The sequence below is a fragment of the Sorex araneus genome, chromosome 6 (assembly GCF_027595985.1).
Source record: "Sorex araneus isolate mSorAra2 chromosome 6, mSorAra2.pri, whole genome shotgun sequence".
In the NCBI taxonomy this organism is placed as follows: Eukaryota; Metazoa; Chordata; class Mammalia; order Eulipotyphla; family Soricidae; genus Sorex; species Sorex araneus.
In genome coordinates this window covers 53,894,015-53,918,922 of record NC_073307.1, presented here as the reverse complement: position 1 = coordinate 53,918,922, position 24,908 = coordinate 53,894,015, and the positions used below count along the sequence as shown (strand labels likewise).

Sequence of the window (24,908 nt, the reverse complement as noted above, 5' to 3'; positions counted from 1 at the left end):
TAGAAAGGGAGAGGAAATTGTCAAGTGGTGTCTGGGGAGCAGTGTCCTGTGAGCATCCATGAAAGACAGCTTGAGAAATGCCATTATTCCTGGGGCCGGGGCTTAGGACAGCAGAGAGGGCGTTTGCCTGGCCCTCGGCCGACCAGGGTTTGATCCCCGGCACCCTATGGAGTCCCCAGTTCTCTTCCAGGAGTCATTCCTGAGTGCCAAGCCAGGAGTAAGCCCTGAGCATCGCTGGATATGACCCAAAAATGAAAAAGAAAAAAGAAAGCCATTATTCCTAAAATATCCTCTATGGGTTTTTTTTTTAACTTTTTGATCACACCCAGCAATGCTCAAGGGTTACTCCTGGCTCTGACTCGGGAATCACTCCTTGTAATGCTCAGGGGACCCTATGGGATGCTGGGGATTGAACCTGGGTCAACAGTGTGCCAGGCAAATACCCTCCCTGCTGTACTATTGCTTCGGTCCCAAAATGTCCTCAATTCTGGGGCCAGATCAATAGGATGCTGGCCTTGCACGTGACTGATCTGGGTTCCACACCCGGCATCCACAGGGTCCCCTGAGTCATGCCAGGAGTGATCCCTGAGAGCCAGGAGCTAGCCCTGAGCACTGGCAGGTGCCTTCCCTCCAAAAAAAAAAAAAAGTCCTCATTTCTGGGCTTCAGCCAAGGGTAAGAGCAGCTGCAGCTGGCCACATAACCACTTTCCAAGTCCTTCTTAGCCACGCAATGGTTCAGAAACAGCTCTTAATAGAGAACTGATAATCCAACTTTTGGATTCACTGAAATCGGAGTGTGGGGGTGGGGGAGTTAGCCTCGCTCTCGCCTGTTTTCCAGGGGACAGGTCTGTCCAGACCCTGTTGGGCAGCATGAAACTGACCTGAAATTAACAGGGCCACCTGACCCAGCAAACTCAACAAGAAGAGTTGAGAATCCACCTGGCTTCCAGAGCATCCTCGGGGATGGGCCATAAGAGGAACAGACACCACCTGGCACCGCCCCAGGCTCACGCAGGGACACACACTCAAGATACCAGCTTTCTCTTTGGGGTGCCACGGAGCTGGGGAATGCATGGCCACCTCTACTCCAAGCACGACCTCGGACTCTCTGGGTTACAGTTTCGAGTAAGGTGCCCTGGGAATGTAGGATTATCTATATTAAATTACTATCCTAGAATGACAAAGATGATCAAGAAAGAAATTCGTAAGAAAGGCTTGTGAAAATCAGCTGTCCATGGTAAGCTTAAAAACGGGGATGCTTGTCCATCTTTATGGCCCACTTCCTTTGTTACAGATCGAACAATGTCTGAAAGGGATAAAAATCGGTCTCTTGTTATTTACAGAAGAATGCACACAGTGGACGATAAGCAAAATTGATTGAATTTTATATAGTAAAAATAAAGATCATCGAGGCTGGAGCGATAGTCCAGAGGGGAGGGCTCTTTCCTTACATGAGGCCAATCCCCGGTTCGATCCCTAGTATCATATATGCCCCCCCAGTACCCCCAGGAGTAATTCCTGAGCACAGAGCCAAGAGTAACCCCTGAGCATCTCCTGGTGTGGGTCCCCCCACCCCCCTAAAAAAGAGGACGTAAGGGAAAGCAAATCAAGGATTGTAAAGCCGTAACTTCTGTTTCCTCCTGTCCTCTGTTCTGGTCGGTTCTGGTGGTCTGGCCTTGCTGTCGGATTACAGCAGAAGGAAAGAATGCAAACAGTGTGGAACTCTTCCTAATTTGGGGGCATCAGATAGAACAAAACATCCCCATTTTGCCTGTTTCCCAAACCCAAAAAACAAAATTCTAAAAACAGCAAGGACAATTTCTATACTCTCAATTTCAGATATGAGGGGCCAGTGGGCTGGAGCAATAGTACATCGGGTAGGGCATTTGCCTTTCATGCAGCCGACCTGGGTTCGATTCCTCTGTCCCTCTCAGAGAACCCGGCAAGCTACCGAGAGTATCCCGCCTGCACGGCAGAGCCTGGCAAGCTACCCATGGCGTATTTGATATGCCAAATACAGTAACCACAAGTCTCACAATGGAGACGTTACTGGTGCCCGCTCGAGCAAATCAATGAACAATGGGACGACAGTGAGGGACCAGCAAATGTATTAGCCTAAATCCAATACTCTATGGACTTCAGGCCCTGGGGATGCTCCGAGGGCTGAGGTCTAGGCTCTGCATGGGGGAGCCCCTGAGCACCACCAGGTGTGCACACTCCCCCTAAAAAAAACCCTAATGTCATACTAACCCCCATGATAGAATGAAATACAAAAGAAGAATCATAAATAAACTGAGGGGAGCCAGCCCCATCACCCACACCTCCCCCCTCATCATGGGTCACCAGCTTCTCATCCTGTGTGTGGACAGTCCCTGACTGAGGGCATTAAAGAATAAAAGGGAGTGATAGTACAGCAGGGAGGGCTCCTGCCTGGCACACCGCAGACCAGGTTCAACTCCCAGCACCCCATAGGGTCTCTTAAGCTCCGTGAGGAGTGACCCCTGAGTGCAGCGCCAGGAGTCAGCCCTGAGCATCACTGGATGTGGCCCCCAAACCAAAAGTAAATAAAAGGAAATTTGATCTGACATCCCATCTCATCATGCTGCTATCAACTCACCAAACTTCTGCTTGAGGTCCCTGTGGGAGGGAAGACAGTCTGGCTACGTACGGGGCGGGGGAACTTCTGCCACCTTCTGCCAAGTGCCATCTGGACATTTAGAACATCCGCCAGAGAGATGCCTCCAGACACCACGCCAGACTGAACCTCATTTCCAGGGCAACCCAGAGTGGGTCAGGTGAGTCCACCACTGTCCCAACAGAGCCCCGGCAGCCGAAAACCTCCCAAACCCAGTTGCCACCCAGCTCATGGCTGATCTCCACAGGCTCGGGATGAGCCTCATCCATGAGAACGAATCTGCTGAAAAACTCAGGTATGTGGCTTTGGTGACCGAAATCTCCAGGCTCGCACAGAGTTGGGGATGGGCGACCTCCCCGCATTTCCCTGGAGCCTGGCATCACGTCCACAAACTGCCTAAGGTGCTACATAAGCTCATTAGCGACCATGATCCAGAGACTCACAAATAAATCTCAGAAGAGAGCAACAAGCTGCTTAGGTGCCTCCGGGCCCCAGAGTCATCTCCAGTGGTATCACCCAATTTAAAATTTTGGAATTCCTGGAGCACCTGGGCATATTCCAGGCCACCTGAAATTCCATGCTGTACTCCACTGACGTACCAAGAGTAGCTCACCACATTTGATGGGGTATAAACTGCCGCCAGGAGTAATTCCTGAGCACAAGAGCCAAGAGTAACCCCTGTGCATGGCCGGGTGTGACCCAAAAAGCAAACAAAACAAGACAAAACAATAAGGTATAAACTGATCTCCACCAATAAATAAATATTAGCACATAAGGCTCAACACGTAACAACATGCTAGTAATCTCATCTACAATGGCTCCAGGGTGAGATACAGCAATCTTCATACATTTTCCTCCAAAGAAACTTTTTTGGTTCATTTTTAACAGATTATTCATAACAAGCAATACAAAATAAGTTATTTAGGACCTGCTTTGGGGGCAGGGTTGGGTGGTGGTAGGAAAGTTAGAAATAACGGTGGTGAGAAGGTGTAAATGGTGTTGGAATATTGAAAGTAATAAATTATTGTGAAAATTTTATAAAAATAAAATAAAATTGGGGAAAAATTAAAAATTAATTTAAAAATATGTACATGTTTTTGTTTTGTTTTGTTTTGTTTGCTTTTTGGGTCACACCCAGCGATGCACAGGGGTTACTCCTGGCTCTGCACTCAGGAATTACTCCTGGCAGTGCTCAGGGGACCATATGGGGTGCTGGGAATCGAACCCGGGTCGACCGCGTGCAAGGCAAACACCCTACCCGCTGTGCTATTGCTCCAGCCCCCCAAAAATATATACATTTTTTAAAAAAGAAAACGAAAAAGAACACCCGCCAAAAAAGGAACACGCATGTTGCATCATGACCGGGGACAGATGCCCCTGGCTGGACATGCCCCACCCCTGGCTTAGCAACAAGTCTTTACTGGTTTTAATGGGGAGGGGTTGGGTCACTCTTGGTGGTGCTGGGGTGGGGGGGAGCGGGGGACTCTACGCAGTTCTAGGCATAGAACCCAGGGCCGGCCATGAGCAAAGTAAATTCCTCCACCATAGAGTTAGTTCTCTGGCCCCCACAGCAGCGTCCCTGCATGGGACACCACCCAACATGCCAGTGGCCCAAGAGGCCCTAAATGTCTCCCCACGCCCCTAAAGTCCCCAACCTGCTATGTCAGGGACCCTCGGCTAGTTATTGCTCATGACCCCGGGACCTAGTTCCCAGCCTTTTTTTTTTTCTAATTGAATCACAGTGAGATACACAGTTACAAGGTTGCTCAAGGTTAGGTTTCAGTCATACAATGTTCCAACACCTGTCCCTTCACCAGTGTACATTTTTCACTGCCAATGACCCCAGCTTCCCTCCTATCCCACCCCTTCCTGCCTCTGTGACAGGCGCTCTCTCTCTCTCTCTCTCTCTTTCTCTCTCTCTCTCCCTCTGCCTCCCCCTCTCCCTCTTCCCCTCTCTCTCTCTCCCTCTCCCTCTCCCTCTCCCTCCCCCCTCTCTCCTCCCCCTCCCCCCTGTCCTTTGGGCATTATGGTTTGCAATACAGATACTGAAAGGTTATCATGTACATCCTACTTTCAACACTCAGTTCTTGTCCAGAGCCATCATTTCCAACTATTATTGTCACAGTGGTCCCTGTCCTAAATGCCCTTCACCCCCCCCCACACACACACAGGAATTCATGGAAAGCTTCCAACCACTGACCAGTCCTCCTGGCCCAGACATTTTTGACCATGGCTCACTCCAGGCCAATGAGTCCCAACTTCCCCTCCCTGGCCCACTTCTGATTTCCAAGGAAAAAGCAAGTGCTAAAAATAAAGGATCTGGCCCCTGCGTTCTGTGCCCAGCACCACAGATGGCCCTGAGGATCACCACAACTGGCCCCCTGGGCACAGCAGGGGGTGGCCCCTAAAGTGAAGGAAGAAACGGGTGAAGAGAGAACTGGGCCTGAAGAATCTGAGAAGCTGAAAGCCCAGGTTGTTCCACCAGAACCAAGTGACCAGCAAAAGCACCTTCTCACTCGATACTCCTTCCCCCTGCCAGCAGGGGCAGGGCAGGAAAAACACAGGGAGTGAACACCCAGGTGAGAAGCACCCTCCCCCCAAAAGGAAGAGAACCCCAAACCACAGTGTGGAAATGGGCTCCCGAAACCACCCGTGCTCAGACCAGCTGGCATCAGGACACCAGAACCATCTCCAACATGACCTAAGTTCCCTGAGCCCCTCCTGCAGTGCCCAACCCTCCCCCCACCCCGCCCCAGGGAATTCAATATATTTGAATTCTAATTCTAATTCTAATTCTAATCCAGTCTAATTCTGTTGGTGGGAATCGGGCTTCTGGTTGATACCTCACCAGGCAGGGTCACAGGGTCACAGTGGAAGGGCCCCCGTGGTCCTCAGGAAGAAGGACTGAACTGCCCGGTGTCAACATCAAGAAAGAATGCAGGGGAGGGCATGAGCATCCATGAACAAAGAACATTCTAGAAGGTCTTTCCCTGTGTCATGTCCTTGCACCCAGTATTTTTTTCTTAAACCCCAGCCTCTGATGTGTAATTCTGGGGGCCATAGACCTCACTGTAAAACCGGAAGTATGCAGCCCACCCCCTGAAGTGTAAGGTTAGCTCAGAGCACCCCTGGAAAGTCCTTTTTGGCGGCATGAGGTCTCCCCAACAGTGCTGTGCGGGGGTCACCCCCTCCTTCCCATGATACTGGGCCTGCATGAGCTGCTCAGGCTCGGGGGTGCTTGGGACCACCAGGGCCATCCCAGCAAGGCTCAGGGCACAGAGCCGGGGCCAGGGACAGTTGTCAGGGAATTCTGTATCTCCGGGCGCTGGTCGCTTAGAAGCTCAGGGAAAGGCAGCCGAGATGGATTCCAGGTGACCTTACAGGTAACTTCTCCCCGTGAATGAATGACGGGTGCTTCCAGGGCCTTCAGACCCAGCCAGACCAAATGCCCAAGACAGGCCTACTTCCCCTCAAAGTTTTCTGCCTCCAGACCCAGGCCCACATGAACACTCCAAGGAGCCCAGTGGAAGACCCAAGACTTAACACTAATAAAATGATGATGAAAACATTCTTCGCCTTCCACATGAAACAGAACAGGAATAACTATTATTTGGGCCACACACTGGCTGAGTAGTGAGGAATTAGCCCAGGGCCGGGAGGCTGTGGTGAACAGCACCCCCTCTCTCTGCACATCCATGTCCCAGGAAACTGGGCTGGGCCAGGGGCCAGGGAGAGTCCAGGGCTTAGGGAACAGGCCTGGAAAGTGCTCGACTCCCTGAACATCATCAGGGTGGCCCTGCTGGTCCCCAGCCAAATGAGGCACCAGTGGGCATTGCTCTAAGAGCATCCTGGATCCGTCAGCTAGAGGGGCTGGACAGATACTACAGCAAGTAAGAGACGTGCCTTGCACACAGCCGAGCAGGCCCCATACGGTCCCATATGGTCCCCTGAGCCCACCAGGGGTGATCCCTGAGCCCAGAGCCCAGAGTCAAGGGTAGTCCTAAGCACTGCCAGGTTTGTCCCAAAAAGCAATAAGAGTGTGAGAGTGAGAGAGAGAGAGAGAGAGAGAGAGAGAGAGAGAGAGAGAGAGAGAGAGAGAGGAGAGTGTTTACATCTTTGTAGAAAGCCCCAGAGGGCCAGGACCATGTCCACAGTCCACCCTGCCCATCTGGCCCATGACCAGATGGGACCCCCTACTGCTCTGCAGAGAGAACTTCGCTCTCATGCCTTCAACACCCCCCACCCCAAACATGGCTCCCATCTCGAATTCTCCAGGAGCACTGGCTTCCACTGTCTCACCCAAGTGATTCTAGAAAATCAACTGCTGACACAAGGCCCTGAGTTTGATCCCTGACACAACTGTTTACCCATCAGGTTATCTACCAGGCATTGCTACGCGGAGTGGCCCCAGCCCTCCAAGCACTGCCAGGTATGGGCTTCATGATAAAGTGAAATAACTCAAATCAAAGTTACTGCACTTTAAAAAGATCAAATTTTAAAAATTTAGTGACCCCACTTTTGGGGGGTATTGGGGCCATACCCAGCGATACTCAGGGCTTACTCCTGGCTCTGCACTCAGAGAACACTCCTGGCAGTGCTCAGGGGACCATGTGGGATGCCGAGATTGAACCCAGGTCAGCCATATGCAAGGCAGCCGCCTTACCCACTGTCCTGTCACTTCGTCTTCCCGCTTTTATTTCCTGTGTCCGATTTTAATAGACCCCCCCACTGGGGGTTAATTTTCCCAAACAGTTCCTCCAACAGGATTCCCACATCTTAGTTTTTAATTCTAACATCCAGAAAACAGAACTCCTTGACTTCCTCTCCCCAACTCACACTGTGAAGAATTCAGCTACGCAGCACATGTCTTTTGAGAACCCTTGTGGTTTGGGTGCTTGGCTTGGGGGGGGCCACACCTGGCAGTGCTCAGAGATTACTCCAAGCTCTGGGTTCCAGGCTCACTCCTGGAAGTGCTCAGGGGACCCGTTGCAGTGCTGGAGATAGAACCTGGGTTGGCTGTATGCAAGGCAAGCGCTGTAGACCCTGTACTATCTCTTTCAGAATCTATTTGGACCAGACCCTCATCGTAGGACTTAGTCATGAGCTATGTGCAAAAGTCCCGCCCTCATGCAACTGACACTCTAGGTGGGGGGTAAGGGGCTAGACCTAAAAATTCAGTGTGTTATGGAGTGTTACATACTGCTGAGTGCTCAGGAAAAAGGACAAGTAGAGGGGCCAGAGAGATAGTACATTGGGTAGGGCACTTGCCTTCCACATGGCAGGCTCCAGGCTCAATTCCCAGCACCACATTTAGTCCTCTGAGCCTCACCAGGAGCGATTCTTGATGATGAATCAAGAAACAAGAGTAAGCCCACACTGCCAGGTGTGACCCAAAAAGAAAAAAAGAAAAAGAAAAGAAAAGAGGGCATAAGACTCTTGGTGCTGGAGGCCTGAGCGACAGTAAAGTGGGCTGGGCACTTGCCTTGCATGTGGCCAACCCAGGTTTGATTCCCAGGACCCCAAAAGGTGTCCGAGCCCCACCAGGAGTGATCCCTGAGCACAGAGCCAGGAGGAAGACCTGGGCACTGCCAGGTGTGCCCCCAAAACAAACAAAAAGACTTTTGGTGCTGACCTCTTAATATATAGATTTAAAAATATATAAAAATATATGTTTATGGGGTTGGAGCGATAGTACAGTGGGTATGGGTAGGGAGTTTGTCTTGCACGAGGCCGACCCGGGTTTGATTCCCAGCATCCCATATGGTCCCCTGAGCACTGCCAGGAGTAATTCCTGAGTGCAGAGCCAGGAGTAACCCCTGTGCATCGCCGGGTGTGACCCAAAAAGCAATATATGTATATATATTTATATTTTATTTCTATTGTCTACATATGTTTAGTGGTCTGGAGGCCATAGCTCAAGGGCCACTCTCAACAATACTTAGGGGGCCGGAGCGATAGCACAGCGGGTAGGGCGTTTGCCTTGCACACGGCCGACCCGGGTTCGATCCCCGGCATTCCATATGGTCCCCCAAGCACTGCCAGGAGCAATTCCTGAGTGCAAAGCTAGGAGTAACCCCTGAGCATCGCTGGGTATGACCCAAAAAGCAAAAAAAAAAAAAAAAAAAAAACAATACTTAGGAGCCCAGGCAGTGCTGGGGACCAAACCAGGGTCTGCTGCCCACAAGGCAAGAGCCTTAACCCCTGTACCATCTCTGCAGCCCAGACCCCTGTATCTTATCTGAAAAACCCTTCTCTGATGCGCCTGACACCTGATAAGGACCTTTGCCTCCTCCATCTGAAAGAATCCGCTCCCAAGTCCAGCTCCTAACTGGACCGGACGAGTCACTTGCTCCTCATCAAATTTAAAGATCTCCCATTTTATTCACTTTTATCTTCTGGTGTAGAGCCACACTCGGTGATGCTCAGGGATTACTTCTGACTCAACTCAGGGATCACTCCTGACCATGTTCGGGGACCCTATGGATGCCAAGGATCAAACCTAATACACTCCCGTGCAAGGCAAGTGCCCTCCCCTCTGTACTCTCTCTCCAGCCCGGCCTTGTTCTCATTTTTAAGCAAATGGGGGCAGGGTGGGGAGGAAGGAACTGCTACTTGCAAGTGCCAGGTCCAGCTTGGGGACTTCATTATTTCAGCCCATCTGGCCGCTGAGCTCCCTGGCGCTCATTTCACGAAGGAGCAGAAGAGGCCACGGCTGAAATGCCAACTCCACCTCCCCTTCCTTTGACTTTATCCCTCTTCATCTGGGGGATGGAGGGGCTCTGTCTTAACTCCCCATTTCTCCACTATTAATGTATTTTCCTTTGTTTGTTCCCACTTGGCTGCTCCGTCCTTTCAGCCTGTCTTAGAGACTAGAATTCACTTTTCTTAAAATGCCTGACAACCGCCTCAGTGCCCCAAGACGCTGCTGGAACGCGCGGGACCACAGGGGACCACTCACTCCAGAATTCAATCCCGGAATACCAAGAAAGTCCCAAGATTTTCCCTTCCCCACCCCCGCAGACCCACCCCTTCCTTCCTAGCCTCCCCCCCCCCGCCCAATTCTTCTTCCTTGATTATTTGGGAATAATCTTCGTATCCTAGTCTCAAGCATGCCTCGGCCATGGGTTCCATCCCACATATTTCAAATGCCCGCAAAATCCAACGCGACCCCGCCGTGCCCGCACGCAGCGCGCTGGGTCTTGCTAAGTTCCCGGGTGGTGCGGGGGATGGGGGGGCGAGCAGTTAAGTTTGCAGGTCTGGGGAGGGGGGCGCACAGGCCGGGCCCGTCGCACAGGGAGCGTCGCACCTGCGCCTCCAGCCCACCCGCTTCCCGGACCCCCGGCGCAGCAGACACCCCGAGACGTGGTGCGCGCCGGGCCCGGCGCCTCCAGCGCGCGCACGGGGCAAAGGGCGAGTCCGGGGTCGGGGCCCAGCGAGGCGGGCAGCGCGGGAGGCGCGCGGGGCGCTCGGCCCGGGCATCCCCGAAATGGCTGCGGCACGCCCCAGGCCGGGCCTCCGCGGCCTCCTCGCGCGACCCGCGGCCTCCCCGCGCCCCTCGCGCGCCCCGTGCAACCCCGAACCCGATGCACCCCCCGCGGCCTCCCAGCGCGCCCCGTGCAACCCCGTGCCCCGTGCACCCCCCGCGCCCCATGCAACCCCGTGCCCCGTGCACCCCCTGCGGCCTCCCCGCGCCCCCCGCGCGCCCAGTGCAACCCCGCGCCCCCGGCGCCCCGTGCACACCCCGCGCCCCACGGTCTCCCCGCGCACCCCGTGCGCCCCCCGCGCCCCGTGCGCTCCCGCGCGCGCCCGCGGCCTCCCCGCGCCCCCCGCGCTCACCACAGCCGGCGCTTGAGCGGCAGAAGGCTGCCGCGGTTGGACGGGGTGACGCCGATGGCCATCTGCAGCACCGTCAGGTATTTCTGGTACTTCATGGTGTCCCCGCCGCGCTCGCGCCCCGGGCCCCGCCGCCGCCGCCGGCGCCGCAGACACCGCAGCGCCCGCAGCCCCGCCAGGCGCCGCATAGATCAGCCCTGGGCCATCGGCCGCCGCCGCCAGCGCCGCTCCCGCTCCCGCCGCCAACGCCGTGCGTGCCCGGCCGCTCCCCGCCAGCGCGTGCGTGCCCGCCCCGCGCCGCCCCGCCCCGCGCCGCCCGCGCCCGCCTCAGTTTCCCCGGCCGCCGCCCCGCGGCCCCGCGGACAGCGCGAGGAGCGAGCGGCCCGACTCGGGCGGTGGATTTCTCCGCGCGGAGAAGGGCGCCGGCGCCGCCGCCAGATGCTGCGCGCGAGTAAATGATGTCTGAGCGCGGGCCTGCGCGCGGGCGCCTGCTTACACGCACGCTCGTGTGCACGCGACACGCGTGCGCCTGTTTACACGCACGGCTCATGTACACACCACACGTGTATGCTTGTATACATGCACAGTTCAAATACACACGACACATGGGTGTCTATTTACACAGTTCATGAGTATACTACATATGCGTGCCTGCTTACTCGTGTGATTTGTGTACGTACACTATATGCATGTACACTGCGTGTCTACCCATTTATACGCATGATTTATGTATGCACAGGAGGGATAGCACAGTATCAGGGCGTTTGCCTTGCACGCGGCCGACCCGGGTTCGATTCCTCCGCCCCTCTTACAGAGCCGGCAAGCTACCAAGAGTGTCTCACCCATACGGCGTGGCATATCCGATATGCCAAAAACAGCAACAGCAAGTCTCACAATGGAGATGTTACTGGTGCCCACTGGAGCAAATCGATGAGCAATGGGATGACAGTAATGACAGTGATAGTGCGCTTGTACATTTACATGCACGGTTTATGTACACACATCACATTTGCGTGCCTGTGTCCGTTTACTTAGTTTAGGTACGCACATTACATTCGTGTTTGTGCTTATTTAGCATACAAGCACAGTTATGCAAATTTACTTACACAAAGCATGTGCGTGCATTCTGTCTGTACATGTGCACACATTTACACTTCCATACCATTTGTGTGTACATATTGATGTATTGCTTATTATGCAATTGCATATATATGTACACGTATATGCACAGTGCATTTATATTGTGTATATGTATGTAACACACAATGTCACATAAATGCTTTGCAAATGTGTATGTGTTTGCATGCATGATGCAGTGCACAGTCTATATAATGCAAATGCGTATTTCTATGGCATATGGGCATATATGCATATGGTGTGCATACATGCTGGAGCGATAGCACAGTGGATAGGGTGTTTGCCTTGCACGCAGCCGACCCAGGTTTGATTCCTCTGTGCCTCTCAGAGGGCCCGGCAAGCTACAGAGAGTATCTCACCCACGCGGCAGAGCCTGGCAGGCTACCCATGGTGTATTCTATATGCCCAAAACAGTAATGACGAGTCTCATAATTAGAGATGTTACTGGTTCCCGCACGAGCAAATCGATGAGCAACGGGGTGACAGTGACAGTGACATGCTGGAATCGTGTGCATATATTTACATATACAAGTGTCTATATGTAAATACACACTTCAGGTAGTTGTATGCAGTGTGTATGCACAGGCATGCTGCGTGTCCACATATTTACATGCACATATATCATGTGTTTGCATACTTACTATATAGGTGTGTACATACTGCATATGTTCTACACACATCATTGAATCAGCATGTGCTGATTGACATGCACAGTGCATGTTTGTATATGAGCATGTTTACAGGGTGCACTGCATATGTTCATATATTCACACAAAATTCATATGCACATATTTACATAACAATATACTATACATTGAGAATGCATACCTACTAATTTGTACCTATTTACAAACCACGTATATATGTTTAAGTACATATTAGCATGCATGCTGTATATATATGTCTATGCTCACAGTCTGTGTATACGTGTGTGTGTATGTGTGTGGAGAGAGAATGGCATTCTCCCTTGCACCCTGGCTCAGAACTGCCCACAATGAAACAGTAGAATAAACATGAACCAATACAACTATTTAATCTTTTGAAACAATGAAGACTGCTCTGTGACCAAAATTCATCCCAACACTTACAATTCTCTTGCATATTCCAAAACTGTTATAACTGTGTAGAGAAATTAAAAGGTTGTAGCAGTAATTTATTTGATAGAACCACGACCAACATTGAGTGTAGAAGTGTCCCATGTCCTCATTAAAACGTCATAAACTCCTCAAGCTTGAACAGAGTTTGCCTTCTCCCAGTAGAACTGAGTTCCACTGGAAGTATCTCTGGGGGCCTGGGAAATGCTGTCCACTTGGATCCCTTTCAGTGTTTATTTTGAACAGTTTGTCTTCTGCAGTAGAATTGGCCTATCTGAAAAAGCATCTCAGTGGTGCCTGGGAAAAATATCTCCTCTGGATCCCTTTCAACTCATCTCCCTGGTGAGCTCTTAGTGTCCAGCAGCCTGAAACATATCAGAATCCCCTTTAACATGAAACCCCCCGGGGACACCTCATGCTTTTTGGCAGGACTTCTTCCCTCATTCAGCTCCATCCATGAGTTCTCTCCCCGCAGCCCAAGAGCCTCTGGGTGGGTGACAATTTCCACAGGCCCATGTTTTTCTGTTTTTCCAGTCTTCTGACATTTTGTTCCAGCGTCACTTCATCCTGTCTTGTGTTCACAGATGTGTGCCTTAAAACCCCGGAGAGAATCCCATTCCCCACCCCCACTACCCCCTGGCTCCAAGGACGGTGAAATAATGAAATCTGACATAGCTTTGGAAGAGGCAAGGGAGACTGTTTCTCCCCCCAGATTAAGGTTATAGATATTGGGTCAGAGAGCTACGACAGTGGGTAGGACGCTTACACACACACACACACACACACAGAGAGAGAGAGAGAGAGAGAGAGAAAGCGAGAGAGAGCTGGAAGTTTCTGTAAGCAGTAGCACGAGAGTCTCTGTATTATAAAGACAGGGATTTAATGGAGCAGAAGAATCTGGAGAGCCAGAGACACCCTAAAACTCACACCAACCAACTCCACCGACTTCAGTGGACTGGGGAGGGCCGGGGCAGTTCATTCTCACTCTTGCCAGTTCCCCATGTGAAATGTCACCCACCACTCCATGCAGGTAAGAGCTCTCTGAGGGTTTAATAGTTTCCTCCCACTGAGATGAGACAAGATCTCTAACAGGGGGACGCTGGGGACAGGCAGACGCCTGAAGCGTTCTTCAGTTTGGGTGTCGAGTAGTTCTTTCGTTCAAATAAGCCATACTGAAAACAGAAAAGCGGAATTATCGATCCCTCCAGCCTCCCCCTCTCAAAGAGGCAGACTGCTCTCTTCTCTGCGAATGGGCACAGAAATTTGTTTTTCTGCTCTAGTTTCAGACCTGCACGGCTCAGCTTTGGGCAACTGTCCTAAGCCAGGCGTCACTGCCTAACTGCCTCTGACCCATGTCACTTTCTCTCTCATCTCACACATGTAAGGGTACATGTGTGATCGACTTCCTGGTGGGCAGACTTTTATCTACTTGTAAGTTCCCTTCAATGCCTTCCCCAGTGCCTCAAGTGCTTAGTAAGTGCTTAGTAAATGCTGGGCATAAGCGTTCATTGATTTTCTTTTACTTTTTGGAGGGTAGGGGTTGGAGGAGAGACCTCAGTGGTCCTCAGGTGTTGTTCCTGGCTCTGCACTCAGGAATCTCTCCTGGTGGGCTTGGGGGACTATCTGGGATGCTGCAGGTCAAACCAGGGTCGGCCACGTGCAAACCAAGTGCCCAATCTGCTTTGCTATAACTCCAACCCCAAGAACTTATTGATTTTCTGTTCACTATGTAATAAATGTAATAAATATCCACAATCATACAATGTAGCAGAGAGGATTGTTGTTGGTGCAAGTAGTCGAGAAGCTGTTTTCATGACTCATCAACTTAAAACTTATCCCCACTAAGAATCAATACGAGTAAGTTATTATCATGTCAGCCTGGGCTCAGGAAGACAACCTCATAGAGGCTTGAAACACCCAGGCACTTTGGGGGGATCACACCCAGCGGTCCTCAGGGTTACTCCTGTCTCTGCACTCAGGGATCACTCCTGGTGGTGCTCAGGGCACTCTATGGGATGTTGGGGATCAAACCCCAGGTCAGTTACATGTAGGACAAGCATCCTCCTACCTGCTGTGCTATCACTCCAGGCCTGATTTCTTTTTAGTTTTTCAGGAAGCAACAATCAAAGGCTTCTATTTAAGTTTTATTAACTATGTCTTTCACTGCAAGGGAAGGAGGGAAGAGTTTCTGAACAAAAATCCAACCTGTTGCTTAGGAAGAAGACAGGTGAGTAGCCTGTTGGTCGCATCAGATGAGGGTCTGAACCATTCACCACCAATATATATATATATATATATATATATATATATATATATACATACATATATGTGTGTGTATGTATGTATATTTTGCTTTTGCTTTTTGGGTTACACCCAGCGAAGCACAGGGGTTACTCCTGGCTCTGTACTCAGGAATTACTCCTGATGGTGCTCAGGGAACCATATGGGATGCTGGGATTCGAACCCGGGTTGGCCGCAAGCAATGCAAATGCCCTACCCGCTGTGCTATCACTCCAGTCCCATATTTTTTTAACCTGTTACATGTTTTGCAAGATTTTTAAATCGCTCTATACAGTGTACAGGCAATGATAGCCACGTACTTGGGTTCTGGCTTCCATCGCCAAGGTTTCAGTGCCGTATGATCTAGTCTGTACTCTCCCTGCACACATCAAATGAGCTGGATTGTTTTTCCCTGTGTCTCTGAGTAAGGTTGGCACCATCTGGCGCTGTCGCATTTGACCCAGAGCTGCCACTCGCTCCATCAGACTGATCAGGAGGTGGGAACGGCCGGCTCCAGGGTGCACTGTAACACAAAGCACTTGGTAATTAAATAGCCCCTGATTACAGCTGTTGCTCCCCACACGGTAAAATACCCATTGAAGTACTTGAATACAATTCTGTATTCATCACCAACAGGCAGGCAGTTTCATTGTGAGAAGCAAGTCAGGCTGTGATGAAGCTTTAAGGTTTAAAAGACAAGCAAAGAGAGCCGGAGAGCTAGTACGGTGGGGAGGTACTTGCCTTGCACACGGCTGACCCGGATTTGATCCCCAGCATGCCCTGAGTCCCTCCAGGAGTGATCCCTGAATGTAGAGCTAGGACTATGCCCTGAGCATCACCGGGTGTAGTCCCAAAGCAAAACAAAACAAAAGAGCAGGGGGCTAGAGCAATAGCACAGTGGGTAGGGCATTTGCTTTGCATGCGGCCAACCCGGGTTTGATTCCCAGCATCCCATATGGTCCTCTGAGCACCACCAGAAGTAATTCCTGATTGCAGAGCCAGGAATAACTCCTGTGCATCACCAGGTGTGACCCAAAAAGCGAAAAAAAAGGGCAGGGGGGTGGCTAGCAGAGGGCAGGCAAAGAGACCTTTTTGTGTGCTCCTTCTTTCTCTTTTTCTTTTAGTTTTTAGAATACACTGGAGGTATTCCGGGAATGCAACCAGCTCCTTCAGGGGCTCATGCCTGACATTTCCCAAGGATCATGCCATCCTGGGGATTGATCTGGGGGCTGTATGCACAGCAAATGCTATCTCTGGCCCCAATGTGCTCATTCTTGATCTACCTTTCTTTCTTATTTTTTTTCCTTTTTGGGTCACACCCAGCGATGCACAGGGGTTACTCCTGACTCTGCACTCAGGAATTACCCCTGGTGGTGCTCAGGGGACCATATGGGATGCTGGGATTTGAACCTGGGTTGGCCACGTGCAAGGCAAACGCCCTACCCGCTGTGCTATCACTCCAGCCCCTCTTGATCTACCTTTCTCTCTATCTTAAATTCCTCCTAAAAGCTATCAGGAGAGTGAATTACTGAGCGATTTGATCTTCTTTCCCTCAGATGAATCCTTGTTGGACATATTCTCTTTGCCCAGTCTTACGCTAGTTGCTAGACACCTCAGCAGTGGTTTTTCAAATGGAATATATCCAGGGGGGAGCTATTGTGAAGGCTACAGGAACAGCTGGAAGAAGAGAGTTAGCGGACGTCAACTTTCATAAATGAATCATCTGGGGGAAAGGAATAGTAAAGACTAAGTTCGGTCTGTTTGTAATCCTCTCCAGCCACTGAAATTTAACTTAGAAATCTCAGAAAACTCAGACGTGGGTTTCTAATAGGAGATTTTGGCATGTGCAAATCAGACCGTCTTTTTGTTGTGTTTTGTTTTTGCTTTTGGGCCACACCCGGTGGTGCTCAGGGCTTACTCCTGGCTCTGCACTTAGGAACTAACCCTGGTGGTGCTGGGACCCTATGGAATGCTGGGGATGAAACCCAGGTCAGCTGTGTGCAGGACAAATGCCCTACCTGCTCCAGTCCCCAGACACAAACTTTCGCTATGCGATTTTGCCATGTACAAATCAAACCATCTTCACAAACAGAGAAAATAGGAGCAGCTGCTGCTACGGCATCAGATAGAAAGCAGGTTGCTTGAATAGTCTTTTATTTTGCTGGGATGATAGAAAACTGTTTTAATAGGTGATAACCGAGTAAATGACTTAGAGGTCCATCGGGATAATGGAAGCTTTAGGGGCTGGAGAGAAAGTCCAGGAACGGAACCAGGATGCTCTGCGTGTGTCCAACAGCGTGACCCTCTGAGTATTGTCAAGAGAACCGCCAGCCTGGTTGGGTGAGAATTACCAGAAGGGGATCCTGGGTCCCCTTAACACTGCTGGGGATCAGACCCCTCCCAAGATATCAGTGTATAATTATATACCTACATTCTGAAAAAGTTCTGGGGAGATAAAGAGAGTCAAATAAAATGTACGCAAACAGATTTGTTGGGGGTGGAAGAGACGGCGTAGGGGGGAAGGTACTTCCTTGCATGCTGCTGACTCTGGCTCCATCCCTGACACCATGTAGGATCCCCTGAGCACCACCTGGAGTGAGTCCCTGAGTGCAGAGCACTGCTGGGTGTGGGGCCCAGATACAATAAGATAAAAATGTAAAAGATATTAATTGCAATCATTGATTTTTGGGGGGTTCACACTCAGTGATGCACAGAGGTTACTCTTGGCTCTGCACTCAGGAATTACCCCTGGTGGTGCTCAGGGGACCATATGGGATGCTGGGAATCCAACCTGGGTCTGCCGCATGCAAGGCAAATGCCCTACCCACTGTGCTATTGCTCCAGCCCCAATCATTGATTGTTTTAAAAGTGTGAAGTCTGAGCGATACTACAGCAGGGAGGGTGTTTGCCTTCCAGGTTCGATCCCTAGTATTCCTATGGTCCCCCAGGACCACCAGCAGTGATCCCTGAGAGCAGAGGCAGGAGTAAGCCTTGCACACTGCCGGGTTCATTCTTCATAGCCCCCAAACAAAACCAAGCCAAAAAGCAAGAGTCCATGAACCAGGTTACAGGGGCGAGATGGCCAGGTCAAGGGTAAGAGAATTGGCGAGCTTGTTCTTCCCATAGCAAGGCTAAAAGCTGGGCTGGATATGGATTCACACATCCCTAACATGATGGAAAACGCTGCCCGCTTCCACCTTCTCTCCCTTCCCCTGAAAGCTCTCACTTTCTGTTCTCTCTAGAAGTCTGGGCAGTTAGATTTAGGTGCTCAGAAATAGGTGAAGAAGCGGAAAGGGCCTATGTGTCTCTGAGTGGCCACAGTGTAATGAAAAACTTGCAGGACCAAAACAGGTGTTTGCTGATGGGGGGAGGGGTGGGGGCGGGGCGGGGGCCACACCTCCAGGGGAGACTGGGCGGGGACCAGTCCCGGGTCCTCCTGAGATCCTGGCTGAAGATGCACCTCAGAGCTCCCACTCGGCTCTGGCTTCTCAAGCGTGTGCACACAGCTCTGAGCAATGGATCCACTCGCATAATTAATATTGTCTGACAACCCAGTCATTGTAAGGGGAAAAAATATGGAAAAATAACCAGTGGAGGGAAAGTGGCATTCGTGGTATTGCACGTGAATGATAATGAGACAAATTATCTGATGAAGAATGAACAATGAAATGCATCAAGGGCATTATGCTAAGTGAAATAAGCCAGAGACAGACGCCCATCTGAGCTCACCCATGGATGCAGAGAAAACAGACGAGGACTTGAATGAAATAAAGCATGCAAAATTCCTTCTAGACCAGAAGACCAATGAGGCATTATTAGAAGGGATAGGAGTGGGAATTGGGGTGGAAAGAGGAGTGAAGGATGGAACTGAACATTAAGTGATTAACTCTATATACATGTGGAATTCTATTTTTTTTTTTTTTTTTTGCTTTTTGGGTCACACCTGGCGATGCACAGGGGTTACTCCTGGCTCTGCACTCAGGAATTACCCCTGGCCGTGCTCAGGGCACCATATGGGATGCTGGGATTTGAACCCGGGTCGGCTGCGTGCAAGGCAAACGCCCTACCCGCTGTGCTATCTCTCCAGCCCCATACATGTGGAATTCTAATGATGGATGCCTAACACATGCAGGAGGCTATAAATCAATGCTATTTCAATTCAAAATCCCAGGGGCTGGAGAGATAGTAAGCAGATAAGGCACTTAGATGCAGCAGAGCATGTTTGATGCCCAACTCCCCACATGATCCCCGAGCCCGCCAGATGATCTCTGAGCACAAAGCCAGGAGTAAGCTGTGAGCACTGCTGGGTGTGGTCCAAGAAAAAAAAATTTTTTTTTTGCTTTTTTGGCTCCTATCCAGAGGTGCTCAGGGCTTTCTCCTGGCTTGGTGCTCAGGGCTTATTCCTAGCTTGGTGCTCAGTGCTTACTCCTGGCTTGATGCTCGGGGCTTAATGCTGGTCTGGTGCTTGAGGCCCCCTCCCAGCCCTGCTTGGGGGAACCACGTGGTACCACAGATGGATCTTGAAGCTCCCTCAAGCAAAGCCTGTACTCCAGTCCTTTGAGTCACATCCTCACTCCAATACAGGCAGTTTTTAATAGACAAGGCATGCTTGTTTGGGGATTTGAGCAATGGTCAGTTTGTTCCTTCAGTGCCTCCAACTTTACAGGAAGGGCGAGGGCCCAGGAGCGGGGTGGTGATCTGGACTTATTGCTAGCCTTATCATGGAATACTTCACTCTGGGGTTTGGGTTGATTTTTTTTTCGGGCGTGAGGAGCTCCCTGGAGATGCTGCAGTGCTCAGAAGGTCATGTGGTTCCTGGGGTCCAACTGGGGTCCTGAGTTGTCAGGAATGTGCTCTGGCCCCAGGCCCTGCCTCCAGGGCCCCTTCATGATCTTCATTCGCATTTTTCTGTTTGTGTTACTGAGCATTTTCTACTTTGTCTTTTGGTAAATTGCCCATCCTGTGTGGTGTCTTTTTCTTGTGGTGTCTTTTTCTTATTGATACATTGAGTTGGAGTTCAATTATTTCTTCTGGACTTATTATTTCCTATCAATTGCTCCTTATTGATCTATTCCAAATTGCAAAACATGTTTTCTGGATGTCTATCCTAGTAACTTATTACAAATTTTGTGTGTTCTTTTTGTGCTATTTTGGGGACAAACCAGTGATGCTGGGGACCACTTGGCTCAGTGCTTGGAGATGCTCAGGGACCTTGCAGTGAGTTCAAAGGTCAGAAAGCTTGCCACAAGTGTGTGTGGGGAGGGGCGGAAGGCAGTTAGAATAGAGAAAGGACCAGTATGACAATAATAGTTGGAAATGATCACTCTGGACAAGAACTGAATGTTGAAAGTAGGTAAAGGCATATACTTAATAGCCTTTCAGTATCTATATTGCAAAACACAATGCTGAAAGGAGAGTGAGTGAGAGGGGAGAGAGGGAGAGAGATAGAGAAAGAGAGAGAGAGAGAAGAAAAGGGAGGTCAGGGGAGGGAAACTGGGGACATTGATAGTGGGAATTATAAACTGGTAAAGGGATAGGTGTTGAAATATTATAAGACTAAAACCCAATCATGAACAACTCTGTAACTGTATCTCATGGTGATTCCATTATATATATATAAATATATATTTTAAAGATCAGGCCTCTTGGATGAAAAAATGTGCTCAGTCCTTTGAGCTATTCTCCAGCCCCTCTATATGCATAAACACGCATGCACATGCATGCACATACACACGCACACACATGCGCACACACAAACACACATGACCTGAACAAAAGTTGTACATTTTCCTTTTGTCTGTTTCATCTGGGAACCCTGTGAGGGGCGAGGATTCACAGAAGAGTCAGCCACGTAGGAGGCGAGTGCTCCGCCCACTCTGTCTCTCTCCCTGAGCTAGTGCCGTGTTGCCGTGTCGCTCCATCCATCCTCTTCCACTCTCTCATGGAAGTTTCGTTTCTAGAACCCGAAGCACCGTTCAAGCAATGCTTCAATGGCTCTGCCTCTGAGACACAAGGCACTTTACATATAAATGTACAGATAGTTCCAAGTAACAGATATGCCTAAATTACACAGCTCTTTAAATATTGTAATTAAAATTATATAATGAAAATAAATATACCAGCCAATGGTTTCAAAAGAAAAACAAACAGTTTTCCTCCAGTTGGGCATTTATTTCGCTTGACAGCTACTGTAGCAGCTGAGTAAAGCAAGTCTCAGGCTGGTGGGCGGTAACCACGGCCTCCTCTGTCCCCTCCTGTTTGGTCTTTAGTACCAGATATTTATCTCAGCTTTAGATTCTAAAATTTTCTTTAGTGTCAGACTCTAAAAAGATGAAAATAGGACAGAATTTCATGCAGAAGAAAATTCAGCATCTCAGCACCTAATTATCCTTCCTGATCACCTCGCCCAGTGTTCGGGTAATATAAACTTTTGGGTTATACTCTTGGTTCCATTTAGTTCTCTTGAAAAGTAGGGGGGCAGGGGCCAGAGCAATAGGACAGCAGGGAGGGCATTTGCCTTGCATGTGACATAACCGGTTCTATCCCCGAGATTCCGTAGGGTCTCCCAAGCACCTCCAGGAGTAATTTCTGAGTGCAGACCCAGGAGTAACCCCTGAGCATCGCCAAGCATGACCCAAAAAGCCAAGAAAAAAAATCCAAAAGTAAGGGGGAAGTGGAACCCATGTTAGCTAGAGCCACATTTGGCTGCTGAGGAAACAGGTTATTTTTATTTTGTTTTGTTTGTTTTGTTTTGGGGGGCCATATCTGGCAGTACTCAAAGCTTATTCCTGGCTCTGTGCTCAGGAATCACTCCTAGCTGAGCCTAGGGGACCACATGGGGTTCCAGGGTTCAAACCTGGGTCAGCCACATGCAAGGCAAATGCCCTAACCACTGTACTATCCATCTCTTGGACCTTATTCTGCATTTAAAAATGACTTTTTTAATGCAGAAAAATCCTATTAATTTATTATTTAATTTCCAGGTGTTTGACCTTTCTCTGTTTCTTTGTGAATAATTTCCATTTTCAAAGCGTAGCGATCTGAGCATCTTCTCAGAACCACACTCTCCAGGGTCAAACTCATTCCTTTTTGTGTTTGCTTTTTTGTTTTTGGGAGCCACATCCTGTGATGCTCAGGAGTGACTCCTGGCTCTGCTCTCAGGAATCATTCCTGGCAATGTCTGGAGGACCAGCGTGGATGCCAGGAACCGAACCCAGGTCTGCCATGTACAAGACAAGCGCCCTCCGCACTATACCATCACTCCAATCGAAGAGTTTGAGGTCAGGCACTCAAGCTGAAAGTTTCTGGAAGATGTGGGGATAAACCCGAGAAGCTGAGGATGTGGAGTTCTGATTGAGAAGGTTCTCTCAGGGGCCGAGTAACAGCATTCTGTGGGTGATGGAGGCAGGCGCTGTAATCCACAGATCCTGAGAATTGTCTGTGAGATCCGATAGATTTTTTTTTATTTTTTTAATTAATAGTTTATTTTTAATTAGTGAGTCAACGTGAGGGTACAGTTACAGATTTATACATTTTTGTGCTCATGTTTCTCCCTTACAAAGTTTGATAACCCATCCCTTCACCAGTGCCCATTCTCCACCACCAGTAAACCCAACATCCCTCCCCCCCTCCCCAGTCCCGTCTCCCCCCACCCCACACTGCCACTATGGCAGGGTATTCCCTTTTGTTCTCTCTCCCGATAGATTTTTTTTTCCTTTGCCAGATGCAACTCTGGTACTCTGTGGACCAAAATGAAATCCGGGGAGGCGGGCCGAGTCTGGCAGAAGTTTCATTCCTCCCTGAGAGGGATACTTATATAAGAAAGGGTCCCCTCCCACCTCCAAATTAGGGCGAGGCTTTGACTATTGTGGAAGGGGGCTATAAAAAGATGAAAATAAGGGAAAATTCTGACCCATATAAATAATCAGAACATAATTACAGTCTCATCAGCCCACAACAAGAGGTCAGAAACCATATTATACGATTAAAAGAACAACCCCCAATTTTCCTGACAGCAATTTTGGGATGCCAATATTTTGGTCTTTTGCATTGAAGTACCAGCTTCCTAAGAAAGTCCAAAAGTTTTCAGATGTGTGTGTGTGTGTGTATTTGCTTTATAAATAGATCCGTATTCCAAAGGACATAAAAGGAGCAAAGTTTTTATCGCACCACACAGTTTAGGACTTTAAAAATACTCATCGTTGTTTAATGTTTCAAAACATTCAAATAAGTGGGGCAGTTGCTTTGAATTTTCAAAGAATAACACATATATAATTAATGACTTTCGCCTCTGTCTGCGTTCTACTTAGATTTTTTTTCAAGCTTAGTGAAAGGGCTATATATAGGAGCAAACAATGTTCATATGGAATAAAAGAAAGAGAAAATTCTTGGTGACTCGCAGATGATCCTTTGGGAAGCGTTTGGGACATTTGTGAAGGGAAGCAGAGAATGTGGTGCTGGGACTCTCTATGGGTGAGACTCTATCGGTAACAGGGCCAGAAAGATAGTCCAGTGGGTAGGGCGCTTGCCTTGCCCATTCCAGACCCAGATTTGATTCCTGGCACCCCATATAGTCCCCTGAGCCCCACCATGACTGACCCCTCAGCACAGGACTAAGCCATGAGCACCGCTGGTTGTGCACCCCTCCCCCCAAAAAAACAACGAACAAAAAACAATGTAATTCATGGTGCCTCAATCAAAATGGAAGGAAAAAGAAAGAAAACGATCTTATCCTTTGCTTATATTTCATTTGATCATAGTTCCAGATCATTCTATATATTCACCTTTCAGTTTTTTAGAAAATTGCTTTATTTTATTCTTTAAATTTGGGGGGGAGGGATTTGGGCCGTATCTGGCTGTGCTCAGGACTTACTCTTGGCTCTGTGCTCAGGGATCACTCCCGGTGGAGCTTAGGGGGACCATGTGGGGTGCTGAAGATCAGATGCAGGGCATCCATGTTCAAGACCAGTGTCCTACACACTGTACTGTCTCTCCATTCCCTCACCTTTATTTTTAAATGTAAATGACATGAGAAACAGCTCAAAATTAGATGCACCAAGCATGTCTGAATAGAGAAGAAAAAGTGAGTAGCTGTTTACTAAGTATGGAAAGGGAATTATTAAAATGTACATATTATTAAATTAAAATATCAAATTTGGGGAGCTGGGGTGATAGCACAGCGGGTCGGGCATTTGCCTTGCAGGCGGCCGACCCGGGTTCGAGTCCCAGTATCCCATATGGTCCCCTGAGCACCGCCAGGGGTAATTTCTGAGTGCAGAGCCAGGAGTAACCCCTGTGCATCTCCGGGTGTGACCAAAAAATAATAAATAAATTAATTAATTAAAAATATATATCAAAATTTTCAATGAAAATATAAGTCTATAGAGCTCAAATATATCAGCAGAAAGAGAGTCATAAAGAATATATTGCCCAAAAGCCCCACGCTGGCCAACGTGGCGTGGAGTACACCATACTATGAGGCGCAGGAAGGGGGATGAGGGGGAAAAATTAAAAAAAAAAATGGAAAAGGAAAAAGAGAAAAAAAAAAGAGAGAGAGAGAGTTATGTCAACTATAGTGAGTTTTGTGTTGAATTATGGAATGTAATCAAGGTAAAGAAAAAATGAAGTGAAATTCATTAGTTATACAGTAGGGGGTAGGGGGTGGGGGCGGGGGGTAAACTGGGGTTTCTGGTGGTGGAATTTGGGCACTGGTGAAGGGATGGGTGTTTGAATATTGTATAACTGACATATAAACCTGAGAACTTTGTAAAAAAAAAAAAAAAAAAAGAATATATTGCCCAGGGGCCAGAGTACATCAGGGAGAACGTTTACCTTGCATGTGGTCAACGTGGGTTCGAGCCTCGGCATCCCATACAGTTCCCCAAGCACTGCAGGAGTAATTGCTGTGTGCAGAGCCAGGAGTAACCCCT

General features: G+C 49.3%; 1 protein-coding gene across 11 annotated transcripts in view; it reads right to left on the bottom strand.

Annotated features, from left to right (window-relative positions):
- Window positions 1-10,712, bottom strand: part of TJP1 (tight junction protein 1) — a 162,373-nt gene extending 151,661 nt beyond the window's left edge. For 7 of the 11 annotated variants that reach the window (XM_055141308.1, XM_055141309.1, XM_055141311.1 and 4 more), the window contains exon 1: window positions 10,472-10,711. In XM_055141308.1, the coding sequence (XP_054997283.1) occupies window positions 10,472-10,656 (185 nt within the window). In that variant the 5' untranslated portion in view covers window positions 10,657-10,711. Of the gene's footprint in view, window positions 1-10,471 lie in introns of all 11 variants that reach the window. The other 4 variants (XM_055141310.1, XM_055141312.1, XM_055141315.1 and 1 more) reach the window with 2 other exon arrangements.
- Window positions 10,713-24,908: the final 14,196 nt, after the last annotated feature.